The following is a 16,229-nucleotide window of genomic DNA, read 5'->3' on the forward strand; positions in this document are numbered from 1 at the left end:
TGAACTCTGACAACAAAAAGAAAAGGGGTGGAGGACAAAGTGTAGTAGTATATGCCAAATGCCTCCTACTTCATCTCGTTAATAAGCATTTAGCAAATGTTGCTGGAGTAAATAAAAATTGCAGTCATGTTTCTGTCACAATCTGAAGGCCAACTCAGAATTTGTTTACCTTGTCCACTGCCGCTGTTGTCAACATCAGCTACACATAAACACCCTTGATCAAATTCTTCTTTTTCTCCAAGACCTGTTGACCACCAATCTCGGGCTTTAAATAAAGACATTCTCCTTCACACTAAAAAGAAACAGACTCTGGGGTAAAATACATACTTTTCATATCAAGTTATACAGATCATGTTAGATTTTCTAGGAAGCATAGTATCCTAAATTATTTTTGCTTTGATTCCACACCAGCTCAGTACAAAAACAAATTAAAACAGGAATTCTAAATGTCCCTGTGGAACTCGTTACCAGGGGATGTTATGAAAGCCAAAAAACTAACTGGGTTCAAAAAATAATTAGAAAAGTTCATGGAGGATAGGTCCATCAATGGCTATTAGCCAAAATGCTTTAGGTGTCCCTAAGCACCTGACTGCCAGATGCTGGGACTGAACCACAGGGGGTTGGATAACTTGATAATTGCCCTGTTCTGTTCATTCCCTTTGAAGCATCTGACATTGGCCACCATCAGAAGACGGGATACTGGGCTAGACAAACCAATCGTCTGACCCAATATGGCCATTCTTATATTCTTATGATATCATACACTTTTCAAAGGTATACAAATGGAGCATATTTTTCAGAAACAATAGTTTGTACAAGATTCAGAAGTTAATAATAATTAACAGCATATAATAGAAACATAAGGAGATGGGGAGTCCACAAAATCTGACAAGCACGATTTAAAAAAATATATATATATGGGTAGGTATAAAAGTTCTGTTATGTCTATTCTTGGGACTTTAATCACATTGCTTAAAAACACTATGAAATGGATCAAGCCATAAATGACTTTACTATCTTTCCAGAGTTCCTTGTACCTGGCTAGATCACAGAACCTATTTCAGGACCTGGACATCACTAACAAAAGACATCTGTGATAAATAAAGTGGGGGGATAGCTCCCTTTGATGGGCACCCAGCCAGCCAGTTAGCTGTAAAATCCCATAACTGTTCTTTACTTGCTTTACCTGTAAAGGGTTAAAAAGTCCCCCAGGTAAAGAAAAAAAAAAAGTGGGCACCTGACCAAAAGAGCCAATGGGAAGGTAGAACTTTTTAAAATGGGGAAAGAAACTTTGCCTTTGTCCATTGTTCTCTAGGCTGGAGGGACAGAGCAGCCATGCTATAAGCAGATAAGCCGGGTATGATTATAAATCATCAGATCATGCCTAGAACTATTTATCTGAACTCCAAATGTGTAAGGTGATCAGAATGTTTAGCTTGACGCAATGAGGGTTATTTAGGGTTACCATATCTCATAAATAAAAAAAGAGGACCCTCCACGGGCCCTGACCCCGCCCATTTCCCCACCTCTAGCCCCGCCCCAACTCCGCCCCCTCCTCCCTTCCACTCCCAGCCAGGGGGAAAGGGCTGCCCCAGTGCTCCCGGCTTCAGAGTTTGCCGGGCAGCCCCCAGATCCTGTGCCCCCAGCCGGCGCTTCCCCAGCACAGCTGGAGCCCGGGAGAGGAAGCGCCCAGCCAGGGGCGCAGGGTCTGGAGGCTGCCCAGCAAACCGTGAAGCCAGTAGCGCTCAGGCTTTGGGCAGCCCCTATGCCTCCAGACCCTGCGCCCCCAGCCGGGCACTTCCCCTTCCGGGCTCCAGCGGTGCAGGGTCCGGAGGCGCAGGGTCCGGAGGCACGGGGACTGCCCGAAGCCGGTAGCGCTCGGGCAGCCCGGCTCTTAAACAGAGCCCAAGAGGAGCAGAGCCTCCAGCCGCGGGGGCTCTGCTCCTCTTCGGCTCTGTGTAAGTGACACAGTGTAAGTTACGCAGAGCCCCCGCGGCTGGAGGCTCTGCTCCTCTTCGGCTCTGTTTAAGAGCCGGGCTGCTCGAGCGCTACCGGCTTCGGGCAGCCCCTATGCCTCCGGACCCTGCGCCCCCAGCCGGGCACTTCCCCTCCCCGGGGTCCGGAGGCAGGGGGCTGCCCGAAGCCGGTAGCGCTCGAGCAGCCTGGCTCTTAAACAGAGCCGAAGAGGAGCAGAGCCTCCAGCCGCGGGGGCTCTGCGTAACTTACACTGTGTCACTTACACAGAGCCGAAGAGGAGCAGAGCCCCCGCGGCTGGAGGCTCTGCTCCTCTTGGGCTCTGTTTAAGAGCCGGGCTGCCCGAGCGCTACCGGCTTTGGGCAGCCCCCGTGCCTCCAGACCCTGCGCCCCCAGCCAGGCACTTCGCCTCCCAGGCTCCGGCGGCGCAGGGTCCGGAGGCACGGGGCTGCCCGAAGCCGGTAGCGCTTGGGCAGCCCAGCTCTTAAACAGAGCCGAAGAGTCGGGGAGGAGCAGAGCCGCCATTTTCCCGGATATGTTCGGCTTTTTGGCAGTTCCCCCCGGACGGGGGTTTGACTGCCGAAAAGCCGGACATGTCCGGGAAAAAGAGGACGTATGGTAACCCTAGGGTTATTTCTTTTACAGTAACTCCTCACTTAAAGTCGTCCCGGTTAACGTTGTTTCGTTGCTGATCAATTAGGGAACATGCTCATTTAAAGTTATGCAATGCTCCCTTCTAACGTCATCTGCTTTGTCCACTGCTTGCAGGAAGAGCAGCTTGTTGCAGCTAGCTGATGGGGGCTTGGAACCAGGGTGGACCGGCAGCCCCCCTATCAGCTCCCCACTCCGCTAAGTTCCTTGTGCAGCAGCTGCCCAGAAGGCTAGCAACTGCAGCTATCCCTCCCCACCACTGCCATGTGGGGCTCCTGCCATCTGAGCCTCCTGCTTGCTGTGCGGGGGGGAGTGAACAGGGGGATAATGTCAGGGTGTCCCCCTCCCCCTACATCCCGCTTGCCCCCTTCTTCTCCAGATAGAGCAGGGTGGGGACACAGATGGAGAGAGACAGGGAGAGCCTGGGGCAGCAGTTGCTGTCTCAACTTCCTGATCCACTTAAAAAGACAATACACTTAAGAGTGGGTCAGCTTACTTAAAGGGCAGTGTGCATTTCTCTCTCTCTCCCCCACACACAAGGTGTGTGTCTGTCTCTCTGCTATGCTATCTCCCCTCCATTCCTGCTGTCTTGTAGAGTGTGAGAGGCTACATTAACAACAATGTGTTAACCCTTGAGGGCTCAGCCAAGTGCTAGATCATCATTTAGCACAAGGGTTCTCAAACTGGGGGTCGGGACCCCTCAGGGGGTCTCAAGGTTATTACATGGGGGGTCACGAGCTGTCAGCCTCCACCCCAAATCCTGCTTTGCCTCCAGCATTTATAATGGTGTTAAATATATAAAAAAAGAATTTTTAATTTGTACGGGGGGGGGGGTCGCACTCAGAGGCTTGCTATGTGAAAAGTATCAGAGGGGTAGCCGTGTTAGTCTGAATCTGTAAAAAGCAGAGGGTCCTGTGGCACCTTTAAGGCTAACAGAAGTCTTAAAGGTGCCATAGGACCCTCTGTTGCTATGTGAAAGGGGTCACCAGTACAAAAGTCTTAGAACCAGTGATTTAGCAGCAAGGCATTCCCTGGGAAATATCGCAACCACTTCCACCCTCTAACTTCACCACCTCAACCAAGCTTCACAATCATCATAGCTGTGAACAGTATTAAATTGTTTGTTTAAAACGTATACTGTGTGTATATATAGTTTTTTTGTCTGGTGAAAAAAATTTCCCTGGAACTTAACCCCCCCATTTACATTAATTCTTATGGGGAAATTTGATTCGCTTAACATCGTTTCGCTTAAAGTCGCATTTTTCAGGAACATAACTACAACATTAAGTGAGGAGTTACTGTATTTCTTATTGGCTTGTGGACTCCTCTGTGCTAACCCCAGATGCTGTTGTTTGCTTGTAACCTTTAAGCTGAACCCCCAAGGAGGCTATTTTGGGTGCTTGATTTTTGGAATTGCTCTTTTAAAATCTAGCAAAAGCTTAAGTTCCAGATGTATTTTCTTTCTTTTTGTTTTTAATAAAATTTACCTTTTTAAAGAACAGGATTGAATTTTTGGTGTCTTAACCTTTGGTGCATGTTGTTTCATTAGCTCATAGCCACAGCTAATTTCCTTTCTCAGCTCTTCCCCTGGGGGGGGGGGTGAAACGGCTTGAGGGTACCCCACAGGGAGGAATTCTCAAGTGCTCCTTCCTGGGTTCAAAAGGGGTTTTGTTGCATTTGGGTGGTGGCAGCATTTACCAAGCCAAGGTTAGAGAAAAGCTGTAACCTTGGGAATTTAATACAAGCCCGGAGTGGCAAGTATTAATTTTTTAAATCCTTGCGGACCTCACTTCTGCACTCGGAGTGACAGAGTTGGGAATCAGCCTTGACAACATCTCAGTTAAATACAAGAACCATTTTTCCAAAAAGGACTCCTGAAAATTAATCTAAGCTGACTCCTTGCATTATTCTAGTACCTTTTACATGACAAAGAATTATCCTTGCAGCTGCTTGGCAAGGTAGCTGTCCCTTTAAAAGAGTACCATGTGGGAGAAGGAATCTTTCCAAAGGAGGTTTCTCCTCTGATTCAAGGGATCAGAAGAATCATCAGCTTTGTCTAGTTTTCCTAAATAGCAGCTTATTTCTCAGAGCACACCAAGATAAAAACAGATCAGCATCAAGACCTCCACTGAATAATCGCCTTGAAGAAGATGCCCTCATTACATGAGTGAGGGACTCTGTTTGATAGTAGACAAGCCGATTTGTGCCCTACCTGCCGGCTGTTATCTTGAGGGGGAGGGGGAGAGAGTGGGGGGGGAGAGAGAGAGAGAGAGGAAGAGATTGGAGAGAGGATAATCCTTTTGTAGACAGTGATATGTATAAGATTGCTATTGTATAAATCCATATGTTGTCTTTTTAAAGCATTAGGTACAAGATTGAATCTCAACAATTAGATTTAGTTACACATCATAAAGGCACAACAATTCTTGAATAATTTCTTAACTTTTTTAGTATTTATTTTCATTGTGTTTGTTTGTTTTTAAAAAGAACTGCTATGACACCGGTTGCCTTGGCACTCAAGCATTGTTATTTTTATTTATTCTAATTAGAAAAATACAAACAACACATGCTACCCAAAACAGCCAACATAAGGCCTGTTGCCTGTATGGAAGCTATAAAGCTCCAAAATATAAACTATTTAATGACTAGCAACAAAATATATACAAACCTTTAACTAAACTGGATAAACTTCTACTTTCCATAAATCAACATTCATGCAAAAGTATTGCAGGGCATTATACAGGGTTAATAAGCCGGTACAGAACCGGTACGTTTGCGAGCGTGGGCTTTGTCCACTCTAATTTTAAAGCTCCCAAGTGACAGGGCTCCAAGTTTCCACGACACTGCACAAAGCACTGAATTGCACTGCATGAGACAAGCGGGCTACTCACCAGACCCGTCCAAGCAGGGGCCTCTGCACCCGCAAGTACCTGCGCTGGAAACTGACCAGCAGCCACGGCGGAGGATGCGTCTACACTAGGGGTGTGCGCGAACAGAGAGGTGCGGGTCCCTCCCAAGCCGCCGGCCCGGCCCCGGGGCTCAGCGGGTCCCCGAGGACGGGGATCAACAGGCGGCAACCGCAGGCACCAGCCGGCGCGGCCCTCCCGGCTCGCAGCGCCGCGGACGGGACAGGGCGCGGGGTGGACGAGGGAGGGGGAGCTGCTGCTGCTGCTCAGGGGGAGGCTACCAGCGGCCCCGCTCCGCCAGCCTCGGCGGCCATCTTTGCGCCCGTTGTCATAGCACTTTAACAACCAACCCCGCACCCCTCCCCTCAGCGAGCGGGGACCGGAAGCGGGGAACCTGCCCCGGAGCATCCCGGGAGATGTAGTTTGGAAGCCACGAGAGTGGAGGGTGGGGTTGTACCATTTCCTGAGGGAGGGGAGAGCAGCTCCCCTCTTCCAAAAGCAGCCAGCCGCGGAGCCAATTCAGGTGTGTTTCTCTTTTGACATATTGAGAAAACGAAGCAGCTTGGAAACGACACAACCTGCCAGGTGGGAAAAGGGAGGCTGATAAAACTCTAAATGGTCTTTCCCAACGTCGTCCCCTCCTTCCCTTCTGTGTGGTATCGTCGGGGTACTTCGGCCTCTGCCGCTCGCGGGCCCCGTGTTGCTGTCGGGGGACACCAAGACTTCCCACCCACCCCCCAGCCTCGGAGAGGGAGGAGCCGCCATGGACAGGACCGCGGTGGCCAAAATGGGAGCGGTGGCCAGCGCCAGCGTGTGCGCCCTGGTGGGGGGAGTCGTCCTGGCCCAGTACATCTTCACCATGAAGAAGAAGACGGGCAGGAAGACCAAGATCATCGAGATGGTAGGTCCCAGCGGGACCGCGCCTCTCTCCTGACACCCTCCTGCCCCCAGCCCGGGGACTGCGGGCGCAAGCATCAGCTAGCACGAGGGAGGGTTCCCACCCCCAGAGTTGGGCTTGTCCATCCTGACAGCAGCATGAGCCCCCACGTGTCCCTGGCCGTCTGTTTCGGGCAGCTTCGAAGTCTGCTCGTCCTGAGTCTGTGGGGAGGGCGAGAGGAGGAGTGAGGGGTCTGAATCTGTCCCTCTGTATGTCTACATAGGCTGGTCTGTGGGAATTAAACTCCTTCCAGGTACATGCTAGCAGTAGCATCGCAAGATCGGTTGGAATCCGAGATGGGGAATCCACGGCTGGGCTTTGAGACACTGATGTGATATCATCAGACTAGGAGGCGGTTTTGTTGTTTGTTTGTTTGCAAACTGGTTGCCAGGGGTGCTGGAGCAATGTGTATAGTGGGGGTACATTGAACCAAACTGTAAACCCAGTATATGATGGAAACCACTTCAAACCAGGGGGTTGCGGCACCTCCCCTCAGGGCCGGCGTTAGGCCAATTCCACCAATTCCCCCGAATTGGACTCCACGCCTAAGAGGGCCCCGCGCCCAGTGGCAGGGCCGCCCAGAGTGGGGGGCAAGTGGCAGAGAATCCTTTCCCTGGCTAGAGGCGCCTTTTTAATTTTTACTCACCCGGCGGCGCTCCGGGTCTTTGGCAGCACTTTGGCGGCGGGTCCTTCAGTGCCGCCGAAGACCCAGAGCGAGTGAAGGACCCACCGCCAAAGACTAGGAGTGCAGCCAGGTGAGCACAAGCCCCACGTGTTTTTTTTTACATGTTTTTTTTTTTAGTCATCCCTGTCGGAGCCCTGTCGAAACTGTTCGAATCGGGCCCTGCACTTCCTAAAGCCGGCCCTGCCTCCCCTAGTTCCATCACTTATACCGGTTGCAGTTTTTCAGTGGAGTTAGTTGGGTGATACGAAAAATGAGGAAGTGGTGAATGTAATGTTTGTGAAAGGTGTTAGTTCAACGGCTCTGCTAAGTGTACTGCAAAACTGGAACAAAGACCTGTATTATCAGTGCAAGCTTCATCCATACTGCATCAGGCTTGTTCTAGAGCAGCCAGCTCCAGTAACTGTAATTTGCCGCCCATGGCATGTTTAGTAACTAGCCTTTTTGCAAAGGCACTTCACAAAAGTACCAGTTGTTAAGGTGGTTTTGTGATAGGGACACTTGTCCACTAAGAACTGGACTGAGACAACCAACTCATTTCACACCCGCCCTGTATGATGTATCAGACGACTGTTGCCACTAGACTTGATTTAAGGCCTAGATTTTTATAATTATTCATACATAATTTGTTCTAACAATTACCACAATTGCACATGCAAATATTAAAATGCAGCTGTTCCTTTGACTGTGCAGTCACATGTTTATGAAAACATGAACCCCAGCAAAAATCCACTGTATGCTATTATTAATCTCCCTGAATCATCTCAATTTCCCCCAGTGAAAAATCTTTACATGCCACATGCAATGTATAGAAAGTATGGTGTTTTGGTTTTGTTTTGTATGATTTTGGTTTCCTGTTACAGCTGCTTGTGGAGGTAAGGAAGTTGAGGTTTGTTTCAGATGGCTCTACCTTACTAAAATACTTGGAAAGAGGATAGGAGGATTTAAATATGGCTTTGTAAAATGTGCTATTGACACATAAAATTAATAAACTAAATTATAAATGCTATTTTTCTTAAATGTTAATACTGGTAGGTTATCAATGTTTATTGCTAATAGCAGTTTTGTAAAATTTAAACTACTGAAAATTAAGGTCCTGAACCCACAAACACTTAAGCAGGTACATAATTTTTCTTACATAAATACATAAATACTCACATTGAGTTCAATTGGACTATGATTAAAGTTAAGCATGTTCCTAAGTATTTACAGTATCAGTGTTTAAAATTGTTTTTTTTTTTTTTTTTTAATTTAAAACTTTGCTGTTGGGCTATGTCTTTGCAGAGGGGTGAATAGTTTTTAATTCCATCTACTACCTGATGTGAAAACTGCAGACTCCCTTGTCTTCACTAAGACTTTACTTCAGGTTAGCTAACTCAGGTTAAGAACACTCCTTTCCTTTGGTTTTTGCTTGTCACTTTTGTTTGTTTGTAAGTGTTTGAAGGAAAACAGATGAGTTTTTGGAATGTTAGAATTAGAGTTTTGCAAATGAATTGGTTGGAAGAGGGCAAGTGAGGTGATCAGAGATGCAAAATAACTGCAGTTTATTCCATGGCTGCAGAGATAAAGGAGTGCATTCCATGGATATGAGTAATGAGTATGTATGAAGTATAAAAAGTGTTGAGGTATTTAAAAAAAGGGGAAAAAGTACCACTACTTTTTTGTAGTGTTGTGTTAGCTGTCAGTTGTGGTGAAACAAAGTAGTTCTGCCACAAAGAATGCAGGTCTTCCTAAGTGAGTGGCAATAATGTTATACCACACTACCATGTATTTTATTTATGCTATTCAGTGTTCTGTTTGAAATAAGGAATGTATAATACTTCATACTTACAATCTTCAAGAATCTCAAACTTATTTACAAAGATTCATGAGGCTTCACAATACTCCTTGAGGTAAATAAGCATTGTTCTATCAATTTGATATATAGCTAAACTGAGGTGCAGTAGTTAAGTCACTTGTCCAATGTGAGTGGCAATCAGGAAAAAGAATGTCCAATATGATGGTCTATTTGAGAGAAGGAACATTGCAAAGGGGAAGATTCTGAGCCTGATTCAAATAGTGATTTGGAGAATATCTCCTGAGGAGCTAATGTTGGACCCGCTCATGCAGCAGTGACCCTTAGAACCCTCTCATTACTGGGAATAAGAGTGTTAACAGAACTGTTTTTAAATATTTTTCATTTCAGTATTAAACATGTGTTAGCTGGCCAGTGGAGACCAGGCACTACCATTTTACAAGCAATGTTTTTATACTAGTGTCTAGCTAAAATAATCATTTTACTGTTTTGAATGATACGTTCCCAAAGACCTGCATAACTAAAACAAGTTGGCGTTGCCTGAAGACTCTTCTAAGACCCGTGTCTAGTAGATAATTAGAAAATGGTTTGTAAAACTAGTCTACTCAGGCCAGGAAAAGTATATTTACATTATATTAGCATGAACTGCGTTTAAAGAAGAGAAGAGCAACAAGAATGATTAAAGGTCTAGAGAACATGGCCTATGAAGGAAGGCTGAAAGAATTGGGTTTGTTTAGTTTGGAAAAGAGAAGACTGAGAGGGGACATGATAGCAGTTTTCAGGTATCTAAAAGGGTGTCATAAGGAGGAGGGAGAAAACTTGTTCACCTTAGCCTCTAAGGATAGAACAAGAAGCAATGGGCTTAAACTGCAGCAAGGGAGGTTTAGGTTGGACATTAGGACAAAGTTCCTAACTGTCAGGGTGGTTAAACACTGAAATAAATTGCCTAGGGAGGCTGTGGAATCTCCATCTCTGGAGATATTTAAGAGTAGGTTAGATGAATGTCTATAAGGGATGGTCTAGACAGTATTTGATCCTGCCATGAGGGCAGGGGACTGGACTCGATGACCTCTCGAGGTCCCTTCCAGCCCTAGAATCTATGAATCTGTGAATAAACATTTGTTCTCCTCACAGGCTTTTTCCACCCATTGTAGATGGGGTCCAAGTAGGAGTTGAGACTTCAGACATTCTGCTTCTGTGATCCAGAATCCAGAATGCTGTTTTAGGCATTTTTGTCAAGTTCTAGTGACCTATGGGAGGAAAAATTTGCCCTCAAAACAAAATGCCAGAGTTCTGGGTTTTTTTCTAAAATAGGTACAAAACCTATTCATATTTTCTCATATAGGACTTTCTTTACTACAGTCAACTGAAGAATCAGTTTAATCTTCTCTTTCTACACTAGAACTTAGTCCAGTTAATAAATAAAATTGATTTAGCTTTTTTTGGTTCAATACCAGGTTTGAAGTACAGCTTCTTATAAAGCCTGGAAGGGTTGATGAAATCCCCATTATTGACCTATCTTCTTTGAATACTGGTTCCTCGTAGTCTTAATAATTATCAATAAAATGTGCTAACAGTTGCAATTTGAGCTACAAGTAGTAAAGGTCAGGATTCAGTGCATCTAGTAGATGTGATTTTTGGGGCGGGGAAAGGGGGGGAGAATGTTAGGGCAGCTCTAACTTGTTTACCAACACATTTTTGGTGAAAGAGATAGGAGGATGGAAGATATGTCTCTAAAACAGTGAAGTGGTTTTTTCAGTGATTCCTTCTGCTCTGGAGCATTTAAAAAAAAATTGCCCTGAAATGCTCTCCAAGTGATATGTCATTTTGTTAAAGTAATTTTTTTCTTCATTCATAATTGTACTTGATTATTACCCAAGAGGTGTAATGTAAACCACTTGTCTGAGTTCCATTACATGTAAAAACTAATAGTACATGTTGGAAAAATTATGTATGGTATGCTACTGTTCAATGTTCAACTAATAAAGTTAGTTTAAAAAAAAGTTCTAGGCATACACCACATCAGTTCAGTTTTTTTGTTGTTGTTGCTAATTGCAGTTGCATTGTAATAAGTTACTCCCTGGCTCCATTTTTCCTTCAATAATTCAGGTGGTAATCTAATGCAGGAACTAAGTTGACATCTATCTCACTGCTTTTATGACTAGGTTTTATGAATGAAATGGATCTTGGTTGGTTTTGCGTTTTTAAATTTATGTTCAAACAGTAGAAAGTAAATTTTAAATAAGTAATTATTTTTTTAAAAATGAAACTAAACATTATTTCTTGAATAAGCTTTAGGTGAAAACCTGCTGTGGTCATTCTCTACAGTATGCTTTTTTTTTTTTTTCCTTCTTTTTTTCCCTTTTGATTTTCCACCATTTCTACCAGTAGTTGTAACAATGAGCGTGCTAGCATAGACCAGCTGCCAGTGTTTAAATGGGTATGCCACCTAACTTTATGCAGGTTCAGATCACGATAGTTAGTCTGTACTAGAGCTACTGTCAGTGGAAGTGAACTGGCGATTGTAGGTGACATTTCTGTGTAGGGGGACGTCTACTCCTTGTGGATTAAACTATCAGTGGCTTTAAATGCACATGCAGTGTTTAAGGAACTTTAAAGAATCTGCTAGACTTTTAGTCTGAGAAGATCACTATTTCTAGAAATTGAGGTGCCAGCCTGTGGACATTTATAACTTCTATTAATTGCATGAGGAAAAATGCATCCTCTTCCTCCCTGCATTGATTTGGTGCCTATGCTACTTGACTTGACCAGCATTTCAAATGCTTCAGGTAGGAGTAGTATGTCTTTCAGGTGTTTGACTCTTTTCCTGCTTCCTGTCCTGATACTCTCTTCTAAGAAAAATAATTAGGCAGTTTTGGAGAAATCTCAGCTAAACTGAAATGGTGGGGAAAGGGGTATTATCAGTTCTTTACTGGATTTTGGGGTGTTGAATCTATCAGAGGAAGATATTAATATTTTAAAATACAAGGTTTTCCTTTCATTAGCTGGCTTAGATGCAGTACACACAATAAAACAGCAGATGGTACCAACTTGAATTTTAAAACCTTATGATACACTGTATAAATCAAATATGACCACTTTCACAGTATATATTTTATGGAGATGTACAACTTTAAACCAAAAAACACAAAACTTATCATTAAAGAAATGTACATTCCTTGCCCACATCTCTGCCATGCAAAAGATATCTTTATATATGTGATGGCATACATCCCTGAGTAGAGGTTTTTAGATGCAAACTAAGTCCTAAAACATAGAATTTGAAATGTAAAGTTTTGTCTTCTATAAACTGTAGGTTTTCCATGATGATTTGTCAGTTAACACATAGGGATGCATAAAGTTTGCAAATACATAGGGGGGAAAAAAAGAATCTTATTATATTTTATCAAGAATAAATAAAATTGAATTATTCTATTGTATTAAGTTATATAATTTCACTGGATAGAATTAATCTACAGATAATTCATTCACTGCTTGATTTTAAAGATGGAAGGGACTATTATAAACTAATCTGATCTCCTGTATAACACAAGCCAGAGAACCTCACCAAGTAAGTGCTGCATCAATCTCATAACTTCTGTTGGAGCTATAACACATCTTTTAGAGGGATATATGTAGTCCAGGGCCGGCGCAACCCATTAGGCGACCTAGGCGGTCGCCTAGGGCACTACAATTTGGGGGGCGGCGGTATTTCGGCGGTGGGATCTTCCGCCGCCTCTGTGGGGGGCGGCATTTCGGGGTGGGACCTTCTGCCGCATAGGGCGGCAGAAAAGCTGGTGGCGCTCCTGCACACCTCTAAATAAATTGTTTCAGTGTTAAATTACCCTCACTTAAAATCAAATCTTGAACTTTACTATATTGAATTTTCATCCTGATCTCTCATCTCTCTCTTTTCATTTCACCAAGACCTTCTTGCCTGGGTTTTTCCACCTTCTTTAACAAGATAACATTAAAACTTGAAATACTTAGTTTTGGGGTGTTCAGGTAGATAAGCCAAACTTTCAGTAGTAGTTCCTGCTTTAATATATTCACTTTAGTTCCTGTTGAAGGTGATGGGCGGAGCTGTTATTTTTATGTTGGAAAGAGAGAGTATTATTCAGTTTTCAAAGACAAATATGGATTTTATAAAGGATGGACTATACTCTGGAAATGTGGTGAATCAGGGTTATATAGTGAAGGAAGATGTGTTCTGTAGGATCCCTACCTTGCTTATTGCTGAAGCTGGAAGATATGTGGTGAATGAACTCAGAGACTGCAGGAAGAGGGGGAAATGGTTTCATGCTTTTTTAATTTTTTTATTTTATTTTATGGAGTTACTTTCTTACATAGTTGGAAATGTCACATGAATTGGATATCAAGTGGCAAAAAAAAAAAAGCCACTGACAAAGACGATATTACAAAAAATTCAGAATGATGACCACTTACAATTACATTTCCAGCAATGTAAATTACAGCTAATCAGACTGGAATAATGTGGTAACAGGTGGGGTTTTCTCTGGTTTCATTTTTGGCACCAAGAGACTGAGAGCTTCTGAGACTACATAGTAATAATAATTCACTTGGTTGTCCATGACCTACATCTTGTCTGTTACACTTAAACAGTAGTACTGTGAAGAAATACTTTATAAGATCTGTTGAGCTTCACAAATACTGTTACTATGTGAATTTTGAAATGGTTCTTTGTAGAGCCTTTCCACGGTTTGGAGTAAGACTTCTTTGATAGTTCTAGTGCTTGTCAGCATAACATATGTTTGGGTATTGAACAAGGCCTGTTTTTCATCCCCCTTGTGTCTCTCCTTTCCTTCTTTGAATACTGACTTTTTGATCATTCACATACAGGTTATCCCTGGAAAACGGACTATATTAAATTGAGATTATTTGATATGATGTTATTGTATAATGGAATGGGATGAGAACCAAAAAGAATTTATGCCACAGGGCTAACAGAGGCTTGGACTCCTGGATGGACACTGCGCCGAGGGTGCCCGTTTGGAACTTTGGGGGGTTTGAATTTGTAGGATTGCTGGCTGGCTCCTGGAGACAGGGAGCGGGATCACAGAGCAGGTCAGAGAGCTAGACTGACCATGAAGGGAAACACTGCGAGGCTCCGATAAGACTAGGCTTTCCCTCCTAGTCCCTGAGTAAGAAGTAGAAGGGTTACTGAAAGCTATTGTTATGGTGAAATTATGTTTAATCTGGTTAAATAAAAGTTGAGTGGTTTTTCCAACCCAGAAGTCAGTGGCATAGTCAATCAGTGGATTTTGAAGAGCTCTGCGGGGCCCTTGAAATAGGGTTAAGAGAAGCAGCCAGGATTGCCCAATATTTACAGGCGAGTGTTCTGAGGGGTAGAAATGCTGTTTTAGCAACCCAGAGATACTCCTGTTGAACAAGGTGTGTGCCGGGGAAGGATAGGTCATGTGACACCTGTTAAATTGTACCTCCTCGAGAGTGCAATGGCTTTTCTTGATTTTGTTTAGTTCTGTACTGGTAACAGAATATTTTCTTTGCTATTTTCTCTAATGTTGGAAGCAGATCAGACTGAATTCCAATTCCCAGTCAAGCTCTAACTTATCGTTAAGGCTCTAGACTGCAATTCAAAGCAAGACATATCTTTACACTTGCTTAAAAATACTAAAAATTAAGAGTATGCTCATAGTAAACTAGCATACAATTCTGACACTATCCTTAATACCTAATGATTATTCATACAAATAGACAATTCTTGCTGACTCGCACCCAGAGAACCTTAAATTAGTGATATCTGTGTTGTACTTTTCTTTGGATATCATGGTTTTAAGCAGGAAAGGTGACAGGAAGAAATAATGTGGTTTCTGCTTTTATGTATTCCAAGCTTAAAAAACAGTTGGGTAGTTAAAACTGTAAATATTTTATTAGTTTACAACATTTATTGCTTAATAGCAAAAAATTTCCGTAGCACTTAATTATTTCTAGACTTTCTGGCATTTAAGATAGCTGAAGTAGCCGAGATATTCATATACAGTGAATGCCATAAAAATGTCCTTTTACCCTGCTTCTTTTAATATTCTCCCTCCCTGTTACAAATGTATTAGTTACCATTTAGCAACCTAAATATTAATTATTGTATAAATGAACTGCATTACTATGGTCAACTGTTCTGATATTTTCTGCACCCGTAATACCATCTTAAATGCAGATATAGGATAATCTCAGGCCTCTTGTTCAGATGGACTTTGGTCTTTCTGTTGAAGTTGGGCATGGAAAAATTGCCATGAAACTGGAGAGGAGGGAGGAGACCAGGCAGAATAGCAATAGAAGAGGTCCCTGTGCACTCCCTGCGTGATACAAAGACAAGCTCTATTTCAGTTCTGAACAGTTGGTTGCAGAGGGAGTGTTCAGAGGCAGAACAGAGTGATTGAAGCAGGGGGACTTGACTCAGCAGCTCCTGCTCCCCAGGTGGGTGCCCTAACCATTGTACTATGGAGTCATTCACACTTTCATGGATCAAGTAACCAGGGACACCCATGAAGCAGTGGAGGGGATATGTTTCATCACCATCCTAACTCCACACAGAGCCTGTTTCCTTAGAGTCAGCATGGGAAGGGTGAAATTCACCCTTAGCGTTAAAGGATTACCTGAAGGAACTTTTTAAGGAGACATACTATAAGGGGTCCTAAAAGATAAGAAATGAACTAATTTGATAGCCTTAGTAAGTAACTTTATCTGTAATCTATTGACACCGTTACATACCTACACAAGTATTTAGCATGTAGCTTGATGTCTAGGACTGCATTGTGGATTAAACTTTGGACTGGGGATTTTAGTTCCAAATTGGGTCTCGCAGCTCTACTTTTCAAGGGTCAGAGTTTATTTGATCTAGATACAGCATTCTTAGACTTAGTGATTTTAAGCAGATTTTTTTTTTTTTTTTTTTTACTGGTAGATAAGAGAAAAAAGAGAATCAGCAGCAACCATTTCTGTGCAGACCTTAGGTAATCTAAATTTCACTCTAGATATTGTGTTGGAGGTGTGTTTTCTAGGTAAAATGCATTTACAAACTCTTTCAACATACAAACCAATAGATGTTTAATTTAGACTGTGACAAGTACCATATGTAACTAAAAATCTGTATGCTGAAAATGGGTCAGAATTACATTTTTCTAGTGTGCAAGATGAATTTTCACATTTCTTATTAATTAAATGTATGACCTATAAGGGCTGTAGAATATTTACATAACTTATTACCTTTTCCAATTGTAACTTCCATGCTTAGGTTTTTAATAT

At 43.1% G+C, this 16,229-nt stretch overlaps 2 protein-coding genes across 6 annotated transcripts in view; one reads left to right on the forward strand and one right to left on the reverse strand.

The window, feature by feature from the left end:
* Positions 1 to 16,229, reverse strand: part of BBS9 (Bardet-Biedl syndrome 9) — a 493,563-nt gene that overhangs the window by 467,650 nt on the left and 9,684 nt on the right. For 2 of the 4 annotated variants that reach the window (XM_054019329.1, XM_054019332.1), the window contains exons 1-2: positions 5,517 to 5,845; positions 170 to 292 (exon numbers count right to left, since the gene is read on the reverse strand). In XM_054019329.1, coding sequence (XP_053875304.1) covers positions 170 to 281 — 112 coding nt within the window. In that variant the 5' untranslated portion in view covers positions 282 to 292; positions 5,517 to 5,845. Of the gene's footprint in view, positions 1 to 169; positions 293 to 5,516; positions 5,846 to 16,229 lie in introns of those variants that run through there. The other 2 variants (XM_054019331.1, XM_054019330.1) reach the window with 1 other exon arrangement.
* The window catches only part of NT5C3A (5'-nucleotidase, cytosolic IIIA), a 36,103-nt gene continuing 25,924 nt past the window's right edge, over positions 6,051 to 16,229 (forward strand). Inside the window, exon 1 of one of the 2 annotated variants that reach the window (XM_054019333.1) lies at positions 6,051 to 6,432. In XM_054019333.1, coding sequence (XP_053875308.1) covers positions 6,147 to 6,432 — 286 coding nt within the window. In that variant the 5' untranslated portion in view covers positions 6,051 to 6,146. The remainder of the gene's footprint in view (positions 6,433 to 16,229) is intronic. The other variant, XM_054019335.1, reaches the window with a different exon arrangement.

Source organism: Malaclemys terrapin, chromosome 2, assembly GCF_027887155.1.
Source record: "Malaclemys terrapin pileata isolate rMalTer1 chromosome 2, rMalTer1.hap1, whole genome shotgun sequence".
In the NCBI taxonomy this organism is placed as follows: domain Eukaryota; kingdom Metazoa; phylum Chordata; order Testudines; family Emydidae; genus Malaclemys; species Malaclemys terrapin.